The 19729-nt window shown below is 39.2% G+C and overlaps 3 protein-coding genes across 3 annotated transcripts; all 3 read left to right on the top strand.

The window, feature by feature from the left end:
• The first annotated feature begins 6839 nt into the window (after positions 1 to 6839).
• LOC124291429 (phytanoyl-CoA hydroxylase-interacting protein-like) lies at positions 6840 to 9197 on the top strand. Its single transcript, XM_046728417.1, has 2 exons — positions 6840 to 6867; positions 8425 to 9197. Exons 1-2 carry the CDS (start codon positions 6840 to 6842, stop codon positions 9195 to 9197), a joined length of 801 nt encoding a protein of 266 aa, XP_046584373.1.
• LOC124291442 (phytanoyl-CoA hydroxylase-interacting protein-like) lies at positions 8535 to 16767 on the top strand. The gene is made up of 3 exons (XM_046728436.1): positions 8535 to 8544; positions 15582 to 16114; positions 16147 to 16767. Exons 2-3 carry the CDS (start codon positions 15706 to 15708, stop codon positions 16167 to 16169), a joined length of 432 nt encoding a protein of 143 aa, XP_046584392.1. The 5' UTR covers positions 8535 to 8544; positions 15582 to 15705; the 3' UTR covers positions 16170 to 16767.
• Positions 16768 to 18740: 1973 nt separating this feature from the next.
• LOC124291428 (phytanoyl-CoA hydroxylase-interacting protein-like) lies at positions 18741 to 19448 on the top strand (the record flags this gene model as incomplete). The annotated part of the gene is made up of 1 exon (XM_046728415.1): positions 18741 to 19448. A coding segment is annotated over one exon (708 nt), but the record flags the coding sequence as incomplete, so codon positions are not given.
• Between the last annotated feature and the right edge of the window lie 281 nt (positions 19449 to 19729).

The raw sequence follows: 19729 nt of genomic DNA, 5'->3' as shown, positions 1-19729 counted from the left end.
GGGTTGTATCGAAACTCTTCTAGTCTGGAACTGAGGAAATTCCTGATTCACTTTCACTACTCTCAGATTGTACACCTATGATGACTGGTTGAATGGTGGCAGAATCTAAACCTCTTTTTATCCTGTACTGATTCTCTATTTCAATTTCAAATTCCTGTACACAGTTTTTCCAGATTGCTGGTGTTGTTTTACTTATGGCTTTGTGTACTTCGTTTTTAACGTCCGAACATGGTATTGTTGCGACCCTCAACAGATTTAATGATACCCCAAATAAGTTCTATTGGAATGAGATCACAATGGTAAGGCGGTAAACGTAAACTTTCATGGCCATGAGCTTTGAGATATTCATCTACGCAGAGTCCAAATGCCATATATATCTGATCTGCTTTATAGATTGGTGTTGTTTTTAGCGCCTTTTTATGCCATTCAAAACAGGTATAGTTGCTTTTGATGGAAACGTAATATCTTGTTTTTCTAGCCATGCTACCATATCACTTTTCCTGCTGTTGGATGTTGGTGTGATGATGATTTTTATGGAGAAGTATGTATGTTTCAGCCATGAAATAGTGGTGCTCTGTAATAACCACAGGCTACGGGTTGTGAAGTCAATATCTTTTATTCCGTAGTGGGAGAAGTTTTAGGAGTAGACACTCTGTAACAATCATAATTAATTATACAATGTATATGTATATGCTAAAACCACATCCGATGAACATATGCCTTCATATATGTGGAGGTATAAACATCTCATAAATGCATGTCTTCATATATACACATCGGAATAACAAAGACTTAAGTAAACAATGTATCTGTCTTACATAATCTCACGCAGGTTATGAAAAATGGCATATACTATTGTTACTATTACAAGTTACATTTCATGTGGCATATCATGAAACAGACTATAAATACAGACAACGAAACCTACCATGTGGGTGACACGGGAGTGTGCTCAAGCACCCAGCAGCCGGGCAGCCAACACGTGCAATAATCCTACATAAAATAGGATACACTGATGAGAGGTATTGTCCATGAGACAATACATAAAATAATACCATTATACCAACATATATACATACTTGAAACTACCACTATGGAGTTACAAACAAGATACAGAATTGATAAAACAGATCAATCTTACATCATATAGAGCATTTGTTAAACAAGAACTACAAGCCAACATAAACATATAGCAAAAACCAACCGTACGCACATTCATACAGGTAAAATAGCATACTGTGTAAATATTTACATTTGATTTATCTTGAAGATACTTGTGCCTATGTTATACAATTATTTATATTAGGGTTTAATAAGCTGTGTATATATTACAAACAGTATAATTACTAACCTTAGATCAAAACTCAATCTTTAGGATAGTCCTCATGTAGAGACAGTGTGGTGCAAAACTGATTAGTGACATAGCGGTGAGAAGTATATTTGAACTTACACCAATCAACTGAGAAGCTGAGCCTGGGCTATTGTTAAAGACAATGACATAAAAGTAGATCGACCCAGATACCCTTAAATACACAATGAACCAGCCCTGTAACACAGAACTGAACAGTTAAGGCCAAGACAAGATGCAACTGGATTGACAACATATAACATATATATAATGTATATAGAAGTCGTCTGTCGGATCACCTGAAATAAGAATAAAAATGAAAATGATTAATTATAAATGTATGTACACAATACACAATCCCTGGATTTATCCCTGTTACATGTACAATGTGTATGACCCCCAAAATTTTATGTACAAAATAAGTGTTCCCCCTCCCCCTTGCATGCATGTCATGTAGAAAATCAATGACCCCCTTCCCCTTCCCATAATATGTAAGCATGATTTTAAACATATTTTCATGAACAAAATTACTGTCCCCCTCAGTACGTTGGTACAGATTTGCTGACCCCAAGCTCCGCAGAATAAAATGGGTGACACCCAAACTGGACATGCAGCGCGTTTAGCAAATTTACATATTTAAGGTGACCCTTTTCACTTTCGCCTAAACAATCCTAAACTTTGTAAATAATGGACTTGATGTCAGAGGTAAATTTCATTTTCTCATGTAACGCGTCAATACATCGATTTGCTATGCTTGATGTGACGTCTCAACTACACTAGCTTCACGCTCTTGAGGCTGTTCCTCCAACAGTTAACTGTTACTTTACCCTCGTAAAATTTCACACAGAAAATCAAAACAAAATGATGATAGTCTGTTGAGTAACTTTATTAGTTTGGAGACAAACGTTATGAAACATATGTTTCCAGAGTTGGTCTGATGTTTTCATTACATTCTGCGCTGAATGTTTGACCATGAACCGATTTGGTGTTAGATTGTGATTCATCGGCATCATGCTGACCCAAACAGACTGGAATCAACTTTTCTCCTTAACACTGTGCTTACATTTAACATTTCACGGCATATTAATTAGTCTGACGTTTCTGGGGTCCGTCATTTTTGTCAGTGCATGCATTTAAAAGGAAAAACAACACAAACACACAAACAAAATATAAATATACACCCCCAAACAAACAACAACAAAAAACAACAACAAAAACAAAACAAAAAACAAACAAAAACAACCCCCAAAAACAAAACAATAAAAAATAAACCAAACCTCCCCAAAAAAGCCCCAACCATAAACAAAAATAGAAACCCAAACAAAACAAACCCCAAAACAAAACAAAACAAAACACACATCAACAACACCCCCCAAAAACACAAAAAACAAACAAACAAAAAACAACAACAACAAAACAAAAACAAAACAAAACAAAAAGAAAACCTATCGGGATCGGGTGGTCAGGCTGCCCAGATCGATGCTCATGCTGTTGATCACTGGATTGTCTGATCCAGCCTCGATTATTTGCAGACCTTCGCCATATAGCGGTAATATTGCTTAGGTCTCCACCAAAGTCGAATTTAACTGCCGAACCATATTTGTACGTTTTGATATAAACTGTATTCTTGATCAGCATGCTTTGTTTCATAACCATTTTCTCCACCCGCCAATATGTGCAAGCCTGTCTACTCTCTGCTTGTCATTTGAATAACAACTTCCATCAACTACGTCTGTCAACTGATAATCTGGATTCCATGTCTGTACTAACGCCTTCGTATGATAAATATACTGAACATCATTGAAAACGCACCACCTGTAAATTTTGAAATATGGTAATAGGATTGTTTGGAGAGTGAAAATGAACGTTGGAAATGTTGTTAATAACACAAAAGACAATAAATAATGCTGAACAGTAACGAACGGATTGCCCGAACACATCATGGAACACATCACATGACAACAACAAAATTCATGCACAACACACACGAAAAGCACAAATTGCATGCGTAAAACATGCTGATTATGGGTATAAATGACCGTCGGCAAAAAGCCGCTCTCATTTTAGCTGTACCTCCGCAAGTAAATTTTATTTTGCAATGCAAATAGGAACGAGAACGGGCGTTGGGCATGTTGCAGGTTGGCACATCAAGCAGGATTATTGCTAGACCATTTGGTTGCCATCATTCCACCATCATAAGACTTGCCAACAGGCACCAACAAACAGGAACCACCAGGGACCGCCAACGTCCCGGCCCATGTACGTGTTACCACCCCTCGCCAAGATCGAGACATTGTTCGGCGCCATATTCGGGATCGTACGTTGCCGGCTGCCAGAACCGCCAACGCTGTCCAAGGTCGACGTGGTTTGATCATTGCGTCCACCGTCCAATGCCGTCACCGTGCGGCAGGATTACGGTGTCGACGCCCTTATTTTGGACCCATCCTGACTGATAGACATCGCCGTGAACGCCGACGATGGGCTGAACAGCATCGTTTGTGGTTGTTACGACGTTGGCATGGTGTTGTGTTCTCCGACGAGTCACGTTTTCACTTGCGAAATGATGACGGGCGTCTACCGGTATGGCGTCGACGGGGAGAACGTTACCATCAGGACTGTGTTGTGCAAACCGATCGGTGGGATGGAGGAAGCATTATGGTGTATGTGTGTGTGTTTTTTTCCTGTGTTTTTTTGTTTGTTTGATGTTGTTTTGTTTGTTTGTTGTTGTTGGTTTGGTTGTGTTTTGTTTGTTTGTTTGTTGTTGCTTTTGTGTTGTTGTTGGGGTTTTTTTTTGGGGAATCAGTAATCATCACAAAACCGCTCTGATTGTTTGTCGTGGCAGAGTGAATGCCATTTTCTACCGTGACACCATTCTTCAGAACAACGCCGTTCCCTTCTTTAACCAACATCAAGATCTGCACACATTCCAGCAGGACAATGCTCGAGCGCACACTGCACGTGTTGCAACACAGTTTCTGGCAAACAACAACATTCCTCTACTTCCATGGCCTGCATTGTCACCAGATTTGTCTCCCATTGAACACTTGTGGGATTACATCGGCCAACGCCTCTCACGTCACCCACAGATCAACAACCTTTGGGAACTTGAGAATGCCTTGCAACAAGAGTGGAATGCATTGCCTCAAAACATTATTCAGAGACTTATCAGTTCAATGAGGAGACGTTTTGCACAGCTTGTGTTGCTGCTAACGGTTGTCATACATGTTACTAACTTTCCTAATTTGACTCCATCTTTCTTTCATGGTCAGCTGAATTAAAACTTCACTGTTTTGCTGGATTGGTTTCTTGTTTCTTTTCTTTACCAATCATTGGACTACAAAAGTATGTAAAATTTACACCGATTGCTCATTTATGCTCTTGGAAATCCAAACTAATACAGGTGGTGCGTTTTCAATGATGTTCAGTATATTTCTTCACTCCATCTTTTAAAGGAATGCCCCCAAATGGTATATTCTGACTTGATCTCCGACTTCGGATATAAATGATTTCATTTTCCATATATATTTATTTCTTTTATTATTCTTTTATTACTTTTATTCAGGATATGTGGGGGTCTGTGATTATTGTCTATGACGAAATCTTATAAAATATCCAAATACTGAGGTCTGGTTGTGACTGAAATATCTGTCCATGGTGGCCGTGAGTACATAGGACACCTTGGGAGGCTTTGGTTTCATTCTGTGTCACATACATGTGGCAGCGTTAAGTTATGCCTTTACTTTCCAAAGAAGCTCTGAGTTTCTCATTATTCTTTCTTACCCGTGATGATCCGGGTTAGAATTGGTCTCCAGTACCTATGCTTGTCGTAAGAGGCGACTAACGGGATCGGGTGGTCAGGCTCCCTGGCTTGGTTGACACGTGTCATCACATCCCAACTGCGTAGAACGATGCTTTTTATCACTGAATTGTCATGTCCAAACTCGATTATTTGCAGACCACCATCATATAGCTGGAATATTGCTGAGTGCGGCGTTAAATATCAATAAATCATAATTCATTACTCTTTCTCTCCTATATCTAATCTTAGAATATGAGGTACAGTGTGGCATGTGAAAATATCACTTCATAGACCTAAGAACAGCATCTTGTGTTTATTCTCCAAAGACTCAAATCTTCGAAGCTGGACACTTCTTAAGACGAGTGTAAAATTTCGTAAATTAAACTGCGCTATTCTAATAATGACTGACTGACTGACTGAGTTTAGTTTTTTTCGCCGCTTTTAGCAATATTCCAGCAATATCACGGCGGGGGACACCAGAAATGGGCTTAACACATTGTGCCCATGTGGGGAATCGAACCCGGGTCTTCGGCGTGACGAGCCAACGCTTTAACCACTGGGCTACCCCACCGCCTCTATTCTAATAATGAGAACTAAATCTGTTCTATAGATACAAGTGGATACGAGTAACTGTTTGACAACTCCAACACGAACAGCGCAGCGCATGCCTAAAGACGGGCGTATTGATTAACAGTTTCCAAGAACTATTGACTTTACTGGAAAAAATAAAATTCACCGAATCCCAGATCGAAAGCAGTGTGCTAGTATAAAAACAACAGTTACATTGTTAATTAAAACATTAAAAATTGTGATAGTATAAAGTGATGTTGCAAGGAAATTACTTGTGCCTGAGTGCTGAATATTTAGCAACAGATTCTTCAATGTTTGTACTTCATGGAAAGTAATGCTATTTACCCAACATTTTTTTCACACGGGTTTCCACTGGCAATTGTACATTTTACTGAGAATGGCCGCTTATGTGATGTAAACTGACATCAAAATGCTCTCTCTTTGCAATATGCTACAACAAGGTCTGACATGAGGCTTGATATATAAAAGGTTAAAGCACTTTCTCCTTCCTTCGACAAGCATGGTTAAAGCAGAGATGATCTAACACGACATTGCTCTCGGACTTTAAGGGGTGTCTGTGCGTGCGTGCGTTCGTGCATGCGTGTGTGTGTGGACACCAGAAATTGGCTTTACACATTGGAACCATGTGAGGAATCGAACCCGGGCTTTCGGCGTGACGAGCGAACACTTTAACCATTAGGTTACCCTAACCTTACAAAATTCACAGCCACACTCAAGATAGATCAGATGAATGACATTCTAACTATTACAACTGCAGATTTGTGTTTGAGGAACCGCACTATTTTTCCTCATGATGTCAACATTCCACCGGCTTACATTTCATAATGACAAAGGGAATGGCATGAAACAAGGCATCTGAATCATATTCAACTGGAATGGATTAATGTATCTCAACGATTCTAGCTCATATATTGATCGTCGTGTAGAGCATGTAGCTGTTAGAGCAGCCATCCAGGGACAACAAATGTTGTTAGGCAAATGTTGTTGAGTTGCCATAACAGTACTGACGTCATTATTCAGTATATATAGTGCAGACGCATTAACGTGTGCAGGAAGACCCAACTTGCCGCGACATCAACAGTACACCAGCAACGTTTCGACATGGCAGAGGCACCAAGCTTTAAATTAGGTAATTACAATACTCTTTACTTACTTCTCAAACAGATTCGCATATACACTGTATAGGTATGCTTACCTCGATCACATGAAACAAGGTATCTGAATCACAATCAAGTGGAATGGATTAAATTATCTCAACCATTTTAGATCATATATTGTTCATCGTGTAGAGAGTGTAGCTGTTAGTGCAACCACACGGGGAAAACAAACGTTGTTAGGCAGAGTTGCCATAACTGTAACAACAGCAGTATGAAGAAAAGCAAAGACATTTTCACTCATTTTCCATATATGTAATGGAAGTGGGTGGTAGAAGGCCGTTTGACCATTAATGAACCACATTTCGATAATCTGAAGCCCCAGCCCAGCCCAGCCCAGCCCAGTCCAGCCCAGCTTTACAGCAACCACTCCACACCACTCTGGATCAATCCTGCACAAGCAAAGATAATCTCAGTGACAAAGAACTTTCAAGGAAAACAGCTTTGTTCCAAATTGATGTCCTTCAACTTCAGAAAAAACTGTCAATGCTTAAATTAGAAAAGATGAGGACAGATCGATCTGAAAAGTGAATGCAAGAACCATGTTTGTACATGTTAACCAATATCTAACTTGCATTACTATGGGGGTAACATTGTCAGAGATGTCGAAGGTACTTTTTAAAAATAGTTATTGTCTGATCGTTGCCATTGCTGTGTCAATGAAGCATCATCAAGGCACTATGAATGACTATCAATGGGAAGTTCTGTAGATCCATCATAATTACCTATTTGTAATGTAGCTTATTGTCTTTAACATAAGTCACATAAATTACTACTTTTTGGAACATATGTATGTGTATAATTCCAATGTATTGCATTAGCATAGGGGTGACATGGCTAGAATTATTTAAGGTTCTTTTTAAATATATTTATTGTATTGATTTGCATGCAGTTTTTGAGTAAATATTGCTACATACACCGAAGGTGAACATTTGTCCGTATCGCTGTTCATAACAATGTTAAGTGTGAAATCGTACCTGTGTGTGTTTCGCAAAATGTCTTTTGAACTTAGTCGCCCAGATTGTTGTTTCTGCTATACCAGTGAATCATCAACAAGACACTATCGATGTGTGTGTGTGTGTGTGTGAGAGAGAGAGAGAGAGAGAGAGAGAGAGAGAGAGAGAGAGAGAGAGAGAGAGAGAGAGAGAGAGAGAGAGAGAGAGAGAGAGAGAGAGAGAGAGAGAGAGAGAGAGAGTGAACTGCGTTACTCAAACATGGTCTGTACATCAAATAGGCGCGACAGAACGTTTCCCATATTCATATAAAATCTTCCTTCCATTCGTTTCTTAGGTAAAATCAAGTTCAACCATTTGGCTACAGACAATGGCTACAGTGACTGTTTTACATTCGTTCATTCTTCCAATTTTCATCACTATGTTACCTTAAATCCTCATAGAATAACTACCTATTGCTATCTCGTCTTTACGTTTAGTCTTTATGTTACAAACGTTACGTTATCCCAGGTTATGCTTCCAATTGTTAGTTGTGTAAAGGAAGTTTACGTGCTGTACCTCTACACCTTTCTATTTCAGAATATGTGAAGAAGCTGTTTCGCAGAGCTGAAGAACACTGTAATAACCTAAACACTAGGGATCAAGTGTTTACACTCTATCGCAACAAGCCATCCTCCTATTTTGAAGACATCAAGAGAAAACACGATAACATCATGAAACCTTACCTGAAGGACCATGGCGGGGATCCACGCTGTCCCATAAACAGGACACTGGAGGGTCTGTTCTTCGGGGTGACCCTTTGGGAAGGAAAGCTACCAACCAAATCACCATACGGAGACACCAGAATGCTGGTTCCCTTAGAAGGACTCTTTGATGACTCTGCCAGGCTGTACTTCGCTGATTTCTACTGTATGCGTGGTCAAAGGAAGAATCATTACGTCACATTGGTCATTACAGAGCAAGGTACAGCAGCTGACAACTTCTGTGAGAATCACCTTGTTAAACTGGATATACGAAAAAACACGTTTTTGATGATGGAAGGAGCATATGCCTGGACTCCCCGGCAGGACAAAGTATGGGTTGAAGTCTTCTATACTAATGAAGTGAACATATTTGGGCTGCGACTTACCAAAACTGAAGTGATCGGGAAAGGAAGCAGCACAGGAGGCATACCTAAATCAAGTGATTGTAACATATGCAATGTAGAGCTCAGTGACAAAGAACTTTCAAGGACAAAAACATTGCAACAGATTGATGTCTTTCAACTTCAGAAAGAACTGTTAATGCTTAAATTACAAAATATGAGGCAGGCCACATCTGATGAGTGGTACAAGAGCCATGTTTGTACATGATAACCAAAACTAGCTTTATTCATTACTATGGGGTAACATGGTTGAGATATTTAAGTTACTTTTATAAATAGCTATTGTATTGATTTGTTTCTGAAGAGATGTTGCTACATACTCTGAAAGTGAACATTTGTGAACGTTTGTGAAGTGCTGTCTGTATCGCTGTATTGCTGTATCTCGCAAAAGGAAGTGTCGTTTGAAGGTCTTCCAGGAGTCGTTGTCATTGCATTTGCCATTGACTCATCAACAAGACACTATCAGTGACTACTATCAACAAGTTTTGTAGATTCATCGTAATTCACTATTTGTAATGTAACTTATTGCCTTTAACATGATTCACTGTTTTGATTATTACTGCTTTTGCAACATATGTATAATGTATGTGGATAATCACAATGTATATAGGCCCTTTTTACAAAAAGCATAATAATAATTTAACTTTGACTTCCCTTTATGTAAACTAAGGGAAACAAAGAGGCTGTATTTTCAGTTTGATACCCGCAGTAGGGCATATATAAACCCTTTCGTGAACACTCTGGTGTCATAACTTTACATTGATCCATCCATGCTGTAATTTTCACCGCCATTTGCACTTTACGGATGATTGAATCTGTTTCTGAGGATACTCGAGACTGAGTGTTCTTTTGCACTCATGCTTTTTTTTTAAAGTGGATGTAAATTTTATTGGAATATATAAACAACAATTCAATGATGCAATACAGAATCCATGTTTATTTATCATCGCGATGTTACATGGAAACAAATAGTGCACTTCTGTAAATGTGCAACTTTCATAGTATAATGTTTGTAATCTACCTTTGGACACTTGAGAAAATGAATAAAGTTTCCTGAACAAAAATTCCTGACCTTGTTGAGTTACCTAGGCGGAGAACAGACCAAAGAGACTATTCGTCACCACTCGCCCTTTCCGTAACCTCCAAGGAGACTCGTCCCCGTCTCGATGCTTGTTATGTGTGAAAATACGACAAACCAATCAGAACGCTCGTAATGAATGCGGTGCTTGCATAAAAATAATCCCGAGTACTTAAATCGTTCATGGCATTATGTGCTTGTTTTAAAAAATCACGAAATATATATATCGTTATATTGACAATACAAAGAACACAGTTAACATAATTGTGGTGCCTAATGTGTTTTAAAACATATAAGAATAATGCCATGGACAGCTGAAAGATTCAAATACACGCACGTGCATTTGTTTACATAACGAGGGCGGTGGGGTAGTCTAGTTGTTAAAGCGTTCGTTCTCACACTGAAGATCCGGGTTCGATTCCTCACATGGGTACGAAGCCCATTTCCGATGTACCCCGCCGTGATATTGCTCAAATATTGCTAAAAGCGGCGTAAACCCATCTCACTCACTTACTGTTTACAAACGGTTCTCATGGGTGCAACTCAGGTTTTTGACGATCCTGCGGGCTGGTTTTAAAGATTATGTCCACTTTCCGACATTTTAGGAAACATAATTATAAATCGATGCGACTTATATATATTGTATAATATATAACTAATCAACTTTAACACTGGGTTCACATTTAACATCTCTGGGGATATTTTAGTCTGACGTTTCTGGGGTCCTTCATTTTTCTTTAGTGTATTCATTTTAAAATCCCAGCAGGGGTTTGAGAGCAAGGTTACACGAATGTTCAGTTTGGAAAGTATTTTCAAATAATTTTTTAGTATCTGTTATGGAATTTAATGTAGCTGAAAAAAGGTATTATTTGCATATTCCATAAAACAAATATGCTGTCTTTTTATAGTTATTACAGGGAGGTTTACTTCATCACAGGAAATGAATCTCTCATACCAGAAATATACCAGCGTTGCTGGAATCTGATGTGCAAGAGATTGATACGTCACTTTTCTGTCCACAGGGGAACTAAATAAGGTTACGTTATAAAGAACAATGACTTTCTGCTTCATGGAAACACGTTTTGGAACAGCAGCATACTATTCTTGTGGTGGGAGGTACAGTGAATAGTTGACTGACACGTTTGTCATCCAGTTTAAGTATGTTGTTCTCCGGCCATTCATCCTCTTTGTCTCGACGATCATATGGAACCCAATTGCAGACCCGTGAAGATCCAGGTGAGAATTGGTCTTCAGCAACCCATACTTGTCGTGACAGGCGACTTAAGGGATTGGGTGGTCAGACTTGGTCGACACATGTCATCGTATCTCAGTTGCATGGATCGATGCTCATGCGGTTGATCACTAGATTGTGTTGATAGTAAAAGCTAGGGAAAGATCTGTCTCCGAATGTCCCCGAAAGTTTTACATGAATCTGTCCTATCAGGCCGAGAGACCAAAAGACCCGTGGAGATCCGGGTTAGAATTGGTCTTCAGAATCTATGCTTGTCGTAAGAGGCGACTATCGAGATGGGGTGGTCAGGCTCGCTGACTTGGTTGACACATGTCATCGTATCCCAATTGCCCAGATCGATGTTCATGCTGTTGATCACTGGATTGCCTGCTCGAGACACGATTATTTACAAACCGCCGCCTTATAACTGTAATATTGCTGAGTGCGGCGTTAAACAACAAACAAACAAAACAACCGCCAGATATATTTCATTTTGAGCAGCAATTATTCACGTAGGAGACACGTAATGCTTAGGTCCGCACCAAACACTAATTTAACTTTAGAACCATATTTGTACGGTTTGATATAAACTTTACTTTTGATCAGCATGCTTTCGTTCCATAACCACTTTCTCCACACGCCAATGTGTGCAAGCTTGTCTACTCTCTGCTTTTCATTTGAATAAAAACTTCCTTGTACCGCATCATCAGCTACATCTATCTACTGATAATCTGGATTCCATGTCTGCACTAACGCCTTCGTAGGATAAATATTTTTTAAAGGCATACCCCAAATTGGACATGATCTCCGACTTTGAATATAAATGATTTCATTTCAGCTTTCGTTCTCCTTTTGTTTGAAAGATTAATGTATTGTCCTTCCATATAATTTTAATTTTTTCATTTTCATTCGTATATTATTTTTACTCATGGATCTGTGGGGTCTGTGATTATTGTCTATGGCGAAATCTTTTAAAATATCCAAACTGCTTGTGACTGAAATATCTGTCCATGGTGGTCATGGGAGTACATAGGACACCTCTGGAGGCTTTGGTTTCATTCTGTGTCACATACATGTGGCAGTGTTAAGTTATGCCTTTACTTTCCAAAGAAGCTCTGACTTTCTCATTGTTCTTATTTACCCGTGATGATCCGGGTAGGAATAGGTCTCCAGTAACCCTTGCTTCTCGTAAGAGGCGACTAACGGGAACGGGTGGTCAGGCTCGCTGACTTGGTTGACACGTGTGTTGTGCTCTTAAACGCACAATGATGTTATTCTGTTTGGTTGGAGAGTTATGATAAGTCAGGACTGAGCAATGACAATATTGACATGTCAATGTTTCCATCGCAACGCTAGGTACCGTGGTTGTTCTCGAGGAGGCTTTCTCGCTTGAACTCCTTCACCGTGGGAAGTTGCGTCGCAAAACTTCAATACAGCACATTATATTGAATAAACAGCACGTATACTTCATGTTTACATATACCTCATATGCATATTGTAGCTGTCACATCGTATAAGGCAATAACAGACGAAGCAGCATAGGTCAACTCCCTCTACTAGTTCCGCGGAAGATACTGTGCCGTGTATGTGACGTAGTGACATAAGCTCCGCCCACTCATGAATATTCATGAGTTCTGTGCACTTAAGACCATTGTGCTTTTAAGGGCACAACACACGTGTCATCGCATCCTAATTGCGTAGAACGATGCTTATGCTGTTGATCGATGAACTGTCTGGTTCCTGACTCGATTATTTGCAGACCATGTTAGAGCTGAATGCGGCGTTAAACGACAATAAATCAATCAAATAATTCATAACTCTTTATCTCCCAATATCAGATCTTAGAATATGAGGTACAGTGTGGCATGTGAAAATATCATGTTATGTACCTAAAAACAGCAGCTGGTGTTTATTCTTTAAGATTTCCGTGTAAATACACTAATACCTGTAGAGAAGTACTTGACACCGTCATTGCTATATTAGATATACCAATCTTGTCGATGTAACATCTGTCTTTCAATCCAGCGGGTATTACCCTGTTCTGCTTGGACTACAAGTACTTTTAAGGTACAATCTTCGAAGCTGGACACTTTGTATAAAACTTTGTAAATTAAATTGCGTTAGCCTAATAATTAGAACAAAGACTATCCTATAGATACAAGGTGATACGAGTAACTGGTTGTCAACTCCAACACGAACAGCACAGCGCATGCATGACGACGGGCGTATTGATTAACAGTTTCCAAGAACTACTGACTTTTCTGGGAATCTCAAATTCTCTGAATCTGAAATCGAAAGCAGTGCGCCAATATCGAAACAACAGTTAAGTTAGTATTTAATACATTAAAAACTGTAAAGAAGTACTTGTATCTTTCAAGTACCATCTTCGAAGCTGGATACTTCTTATGTCATGCGGGGCGGTGGGGTAGCCTAGTGGTTTGAGCGTTTGCTCGTCACGACGAAGGCCCGGGTTCGATTCCCCACATGGGTGGAATTTGTGAAGCTCATTTCTGGTGTCCCCCGCTGTGATATTGCTGGAATATTGCTAAAAACGACGTAAAACCATACCCAGTCAGTCAGTCAGTCTTATGTGATGTAAACTGGTATCAAATTGCTGTCTTTTTGCAATATGATACAACTTAGCAGGGCCTGAAAGAGCTTGGTGTTCAGGATAATAGAATATGACAAATATGTTCTTCCTGCGTGGCTAAAGATGAAATGATGTAAAACGAGATTGGACTCAGGGTATCATAAGCACAACTAACTATTACAACCGCACTGTCGTTAACTGGACCTATTGCTATTCATTGTTAGTCCAAACGTTCCTGGCGTCAGCATCCCACCGGCTTACATTTCAACATAACAAAGGGAAGACGTCATTCAGTATTTATAGTGCCGACACATTAACGTATGCAGGTAGAGCCAACTTGTCACGACATCAACAGTACACCTGCAACGTTTCAACATGGCAGAGCCACCAAGCGCTGTTTCAGTCAAATCCCGATGAGTCGAATGCTGGTGTCTCGAATATTATGCATAACTCGAAGTATTTACAATACTCTTTATTTACTTCACAAACAAATTCGTAAAATACACTGCATAGGCATGTCTACCTCAATGACATGAAACAAGGTATCTTAATCATATTCAACTGGAATGGATTAATATATCTCAACCATTCTAGCTCGTATATTGTTCATCGTGTAGAGAGTGTAGCTGTTAGAGTAACATACACGGAAAACAAACGTTGTAAGGCTGAATTGCCATAACAGTAACAAAAGCTGTTTGAAGATAAGCAAAGGCATTCACACACGTGTTATATGTATAATGGAAGTAGATGGCAGTAGACTGTTTGGATATATATGAACCACATTTCAATATACCTGAAGCTTAAGTTAAAAGTCTTAGTCTGTTCCCTTGTCAGAGTTTACCAATCCGAGCGGAACCTTCTATTTGTCTTCATGATGACCGAGTGAGTGAATTGGAGTTCACGCCGCCTTTTGCAATATCCCAGCATATTCGCAGCGGGGTAGACCGGAAATAAGATTCACACAAGGTACCCATGTGGGTAATCGACCTGGGCCTTCGTCGTGACGAGCGAACTCTTTGACCAGTAGGCTACCCAAGCCCCATTAAGCCACGGATAATCAAGGAGACACATTCACATTATCAATATGGATGTCCAACGAATTAATACATTATTTTCTAAGTTAACTTCAGATGACAGATTTGATGACCGAGATCTAAGAATATCTTTTGTCACCACGTTCAGTGACAGAAACCCAATGGAACAAAGAAGCTTTCCACTACGCTTGTGTGTGATGGTTGTGTAAAAATCAAATGTTTTGAGTGAATTAACTTGGTTCTTATCTAAGATTGTAAAAGATCAAACAAGTACATTAAGTGTTTGGGAATATTTCGTATTCATTCAACAACCATAAAGATAAACAATCAATACATATTTCTCAGTTCAATAAACACTGATGTGACTAAATATACTGCTTGTTTACTTTTCCATATGATACCCATGTTTTATACAGGTTTAGTTATTATTTCATAATTTGCGCTAATAACTAATATATGTACGACACACTGTACTGTCAACCAAATGGTTTGAAATACTGAATGAAATGTTAGTTTCTGTTAACACATCTATCCTGAAACATTTTACTTAACGTGTCACTGGAACAAAAACAAGTTGTTTTCCTGAAGGTTAACACTTGGTTGATGAATCACTTTTGATTTTTGTCACAGATACTTATTGTTGTAAATACATTCATTTCAGATCATCTTCAAGCACTACATACTAAGGCCGAATATCACTGTTCCAGCCGGTCTTCCGAAACAGTCAGTGTCCTTTACCGCAATAAACCTGCTGACTATTTCAAGCAACTTGTAAATAAAACCATGATGCCACAACTGAAGGACAACGGCGGGGATCCACGCTGTCCCATAAACGGGAGACTGAAAGGTGTGTTCTTCGGGGTGACCCCTTGGAACGGTCGGCTACCAACTAAATCCCCATTCGGAGACACCAGAGTGGTGGTGCCCCTAAAGAGACTCTTTGATGACTCTGCCAGGCTGTACTTCGCCGATTTCTACTGTATGAAAGATCAAAGGAAGAATCACTACGTCATATTGGTCCTTACAAAGAAGGATACAAAAGCTGACAACTTCTGTGAGAAGCACCTCATTCGTTTGGATGAACGAACCAACGTGTTCCTGAGGAAAGAAGAAAGCACCTATAAAACTCTCCGGCAGGGCAACGTATGGGTTGAAGTCTTCTATACAGATGAAGTGGATATATTGGGGCTGGCGCGGACCCAAACTGGATTGATCGGGAAAGGAAGCAGTACAGGAGGCATAAGTAAAACACCTAATTGTAAAATATGCAATGTAGATCCACAGACTGATGTCCCTGACCTTCAGAAAACAATGTCAATGCTTAAATTAGAAAATTAGAAAGGACAAGGACAGATCAATCTGAAAAGTGAATACAAGAACCATGTGTGTACATGATAACCAACATTTGGCTTTATGCTTTACTATAGGGGTAACATTGTTTGAGATATTGAAGGTACTTTTTATAAATAGTTATTTTATTGATTTGTTTCTGAATAAATGTTGCTACATACTCTGAAAGTGAACATATGTGAACATTAGTGAAGTGCTGTCTGTATCGCTGTATTGCTGAATCACGCTAAAAGAAATGTCTTTTGAAGGTGGTTGTCCAGATCGTTGTCACTGCTGTGCCATTGAATCATCAACAAGACACTATCAATGTCTATCAATATAACGTTTTGTAGATCCATAGTAATTCACTATTTGTAATGTAACCTATTGCCTTTAACATGATTCACTGTTTGGAACATAAATTCCTGCTTTTTGCAACATCTGGGTAATGTATATGTATAATTCTAATGTATATGGTCTGGCGGCCTTTTGTACAATAAACATCTTTGACTTTGAGTTTGGTTTGGAAACAAAGAGGCTGTGTTTTGGTTGATACCGATAAGTTGGGCATATATAACCCTTTCGTGAACACCCGGTGTCATCACGAAGTTTCATTGATCCATTCGTGTAATTTTCACCGCTATTTGCACTTTACGGATAATTGAATCTGTTTCTGAGGATACTCGAGACTGAGTATCAATTTGCACTCATGTTTTCCTTTGTATCAAGTGATGTAAATTTTATTGGAAATTTAAAGATAATATTTGTCCATTTAACAAGCATCCAATTGTCAGTATCTCTAAGATGATATTCCAAATGAAACAGCAATTCCATGATGCATACAGAATCTGTCCATGTATATTTATCATGCGATGTTACATGGAAAAAATAGTACATTTCAGTAAATGTGTAACCATCATAGTATAATGTTTGTAATGTACTGTAGGCCAGTTACCTCTTGAGAAAATGAATAAAATATCTGATACCATATTCAGATTGACAAACAATAATTTAGCTTTTAGTAAGAGTGTTTTGCGTGATGACAGTCATGACTGGTTAGTATACATAATGTTCAGAGTGCAGCGTGTTTAAATCAATGTGTGGTTGAAAGGCTGATATGCACAGTGGAGAGCTGTTACTGGTGTCGGGACAGAGTGCCCCGCAAACGGGCCATCGCTGTGAGGAGCTTGACTGAGTCGATTTTTAAGCAACATGGCAGTCGGAGATATCTCGGATAAAAGTAATTGCGCATGATGCAAACATAAATATGTGCTTTCCTGTATGTAAGCTAACTACATCGAGCACATTTCAAACTGTTTATAGAAATTAGCCCACTGTGTTTCCAACTTTCTACATGCACCTTTGTTAATCATAGAAAAGACCGACGGAAGCCTATCTTGAGTCTAATCAATGTATCGATAGATTATTATTGCATATACAATGCATGTTTAAAACCTGTGTTTTATGCTTGAGAGGTGGTTGAAACTTATAAAACAATATCAATGTAACTGTTGTTTGGATATTAGCGAACTTCTTTCGATTCAGATTCAGAGAATTTGAGATTTCCAGGAACGTCAGTAGTTCTTGGAAACTGTTAATCAATACGCCCGTCGGCGACAGGCGCCGTGATGTTTGTGTTGGAGTTGTCAAACGCCTACTCGTATCTCCTTGTGTATTGGCCTTTATTAGATTATAATATGTGTTGTTCAGTTAACACCTATCATTTCTGGGACACATGAAAACTCCACTGTATATTTACTTCGTTAAACGTATTTTGCCTTTATGATATACATATAAGTGTGTGTTAATTTGGGGGTAAGAGTAGGGGTAGGGGTAGGGGAGGGTTTTTGTCTGTGTCTGTGTTTGTGTCTGGGCATTGGGCTATATTGCTAATATGTATATTGTCTGAATTGTTGAAAACAATAATTATGCTTCAGACTTTCGATAAAATAAATAACTGCCGGAAATGCTTCGTGTTTCAATACATTTGGACTACCATTCCATGTAGACTATTTCATATTTTTTTTAAAGTAATTGATGCTTGGGCTTGGATTATATTGCAACTATGTATACTGTCTGAATTGTTGAAAATAATAATTATGCTTCACTCGTTCCGTAAAATAAGTAACTGTCTGTGACAAAATACTACGTAATTAAACATATTTGGACTATATTTCCATTTGGACTATTGTAAATTTTTTGAAAAATGCATCTGGTTTACCCTTGGAAGCTGAAAAATATTTTTGTCACCAAACAAAATCGAAAAATATATTGAGATTCCAATTATATTTTACACATATTATATGGCGCAGCCTCTGCAGCTGAAAAATATTTTGTCGACAAATCAAATCACAGGCCCCTACCAACTACTGAATATCAGACGGTTTGTATCTTAGCTCTGCAATAAAATTGTATTGTTAAAAACAATGTAAGCGTATCCTTTAATCATGTAACACGTGATTGTTCTTCACATGGCTTGCCTTTAATTGTCAGATTACCTGCGTAGGCTGCTGAAGAAGGCTGATACATACTGCAATGGGTTCCCTGCCGAGAGGGTGAGTGTCCTCTACCACAACAAACCATTCTCCTACTTCCAAAATATTCGGAGATACCACAACAACATTATGAAACCTTGTATGAAGGACCACGGAGGTGATCACCGCAGTCCCATAAACGGTAGACTTGTGGGTAGTTTCTTTGGGGTGACCCTGTACAGGGGCGATCTTCCAGATAGGTCACCTTTCGGAGACACCAGAGTGACCGTGCCTTTGACGGAGGTCTTTGATGACTATGCCAACCTTTACTTTGCTGATTTCTACTGCAAGCCCTCGCGATCCCGTATTCACTATGTGACGCTTGTCCTCGCAAAGTCTGGGTCACACTCGGACGATTTCTGTAGAAGACATCTCACCCTGCTGAGGCCTTATGACAACCTGTATTTGAGAAGGGAATACTACTCTAACACTTACCGTTCACTGCGCCGCACTGGTGTAAACGTGGAAGAATTGTATACAGAAGCCATCAACATCTCGAGCAGGCCTACCAGCCTTACTAATGTCGTGGGTCAAGGTCACAGCACCCCGGGTGGTATACAGAAGATTCTGGGATGTGTCATTTGCAATGTAGACTTGGGGCCGATAGGGGTGTCAATAGGGATGAAAATGCATATGGTACAACTGTATATGATATTTTTGTAAACCTGTTAAGGTTTGTCTGGAATTTCCTGAGGTCTCTTTTTCGGTGAACACTTGACTTGTCTTTGCGGGTGTTTGTGACTTCTTCCACCAGTCTGGACGGATGCTCTCTCACCTATTCGCACATCGTGTCATTACTATTTGACTCCTCATTGATTCATTAAGATTTCGTCAGGATATAGTCGACATCGTGCAATCGTCTCAAGTTTCTTCAAATTCTTCTGGAAAGGGTTTTATTCAGGGGATAGAAGCTCTGATTTGCGTCCAAATACACAACAACTGAT

Source organism: Haliotis rubra, unplaced genomic scaffold, assembly GCF_003918875.1.
Source record: "Haliotis rubra isolate DU_JTF1 unplaced genomic scaffold, ASM391887v1 Scf491, whole genome shotgun sequence".
Taxonomy (NCBI): Eukaryota; Metazoa; Mollusca; class Gastropoda; order Lepetellida; family Haliotidae; genus Haliotis; species Haliotis rubra.
Note: the sequence above shows the minus strand (reverse complement) of the source record. Positions and strands in the feature narration are given on the sequence as shown.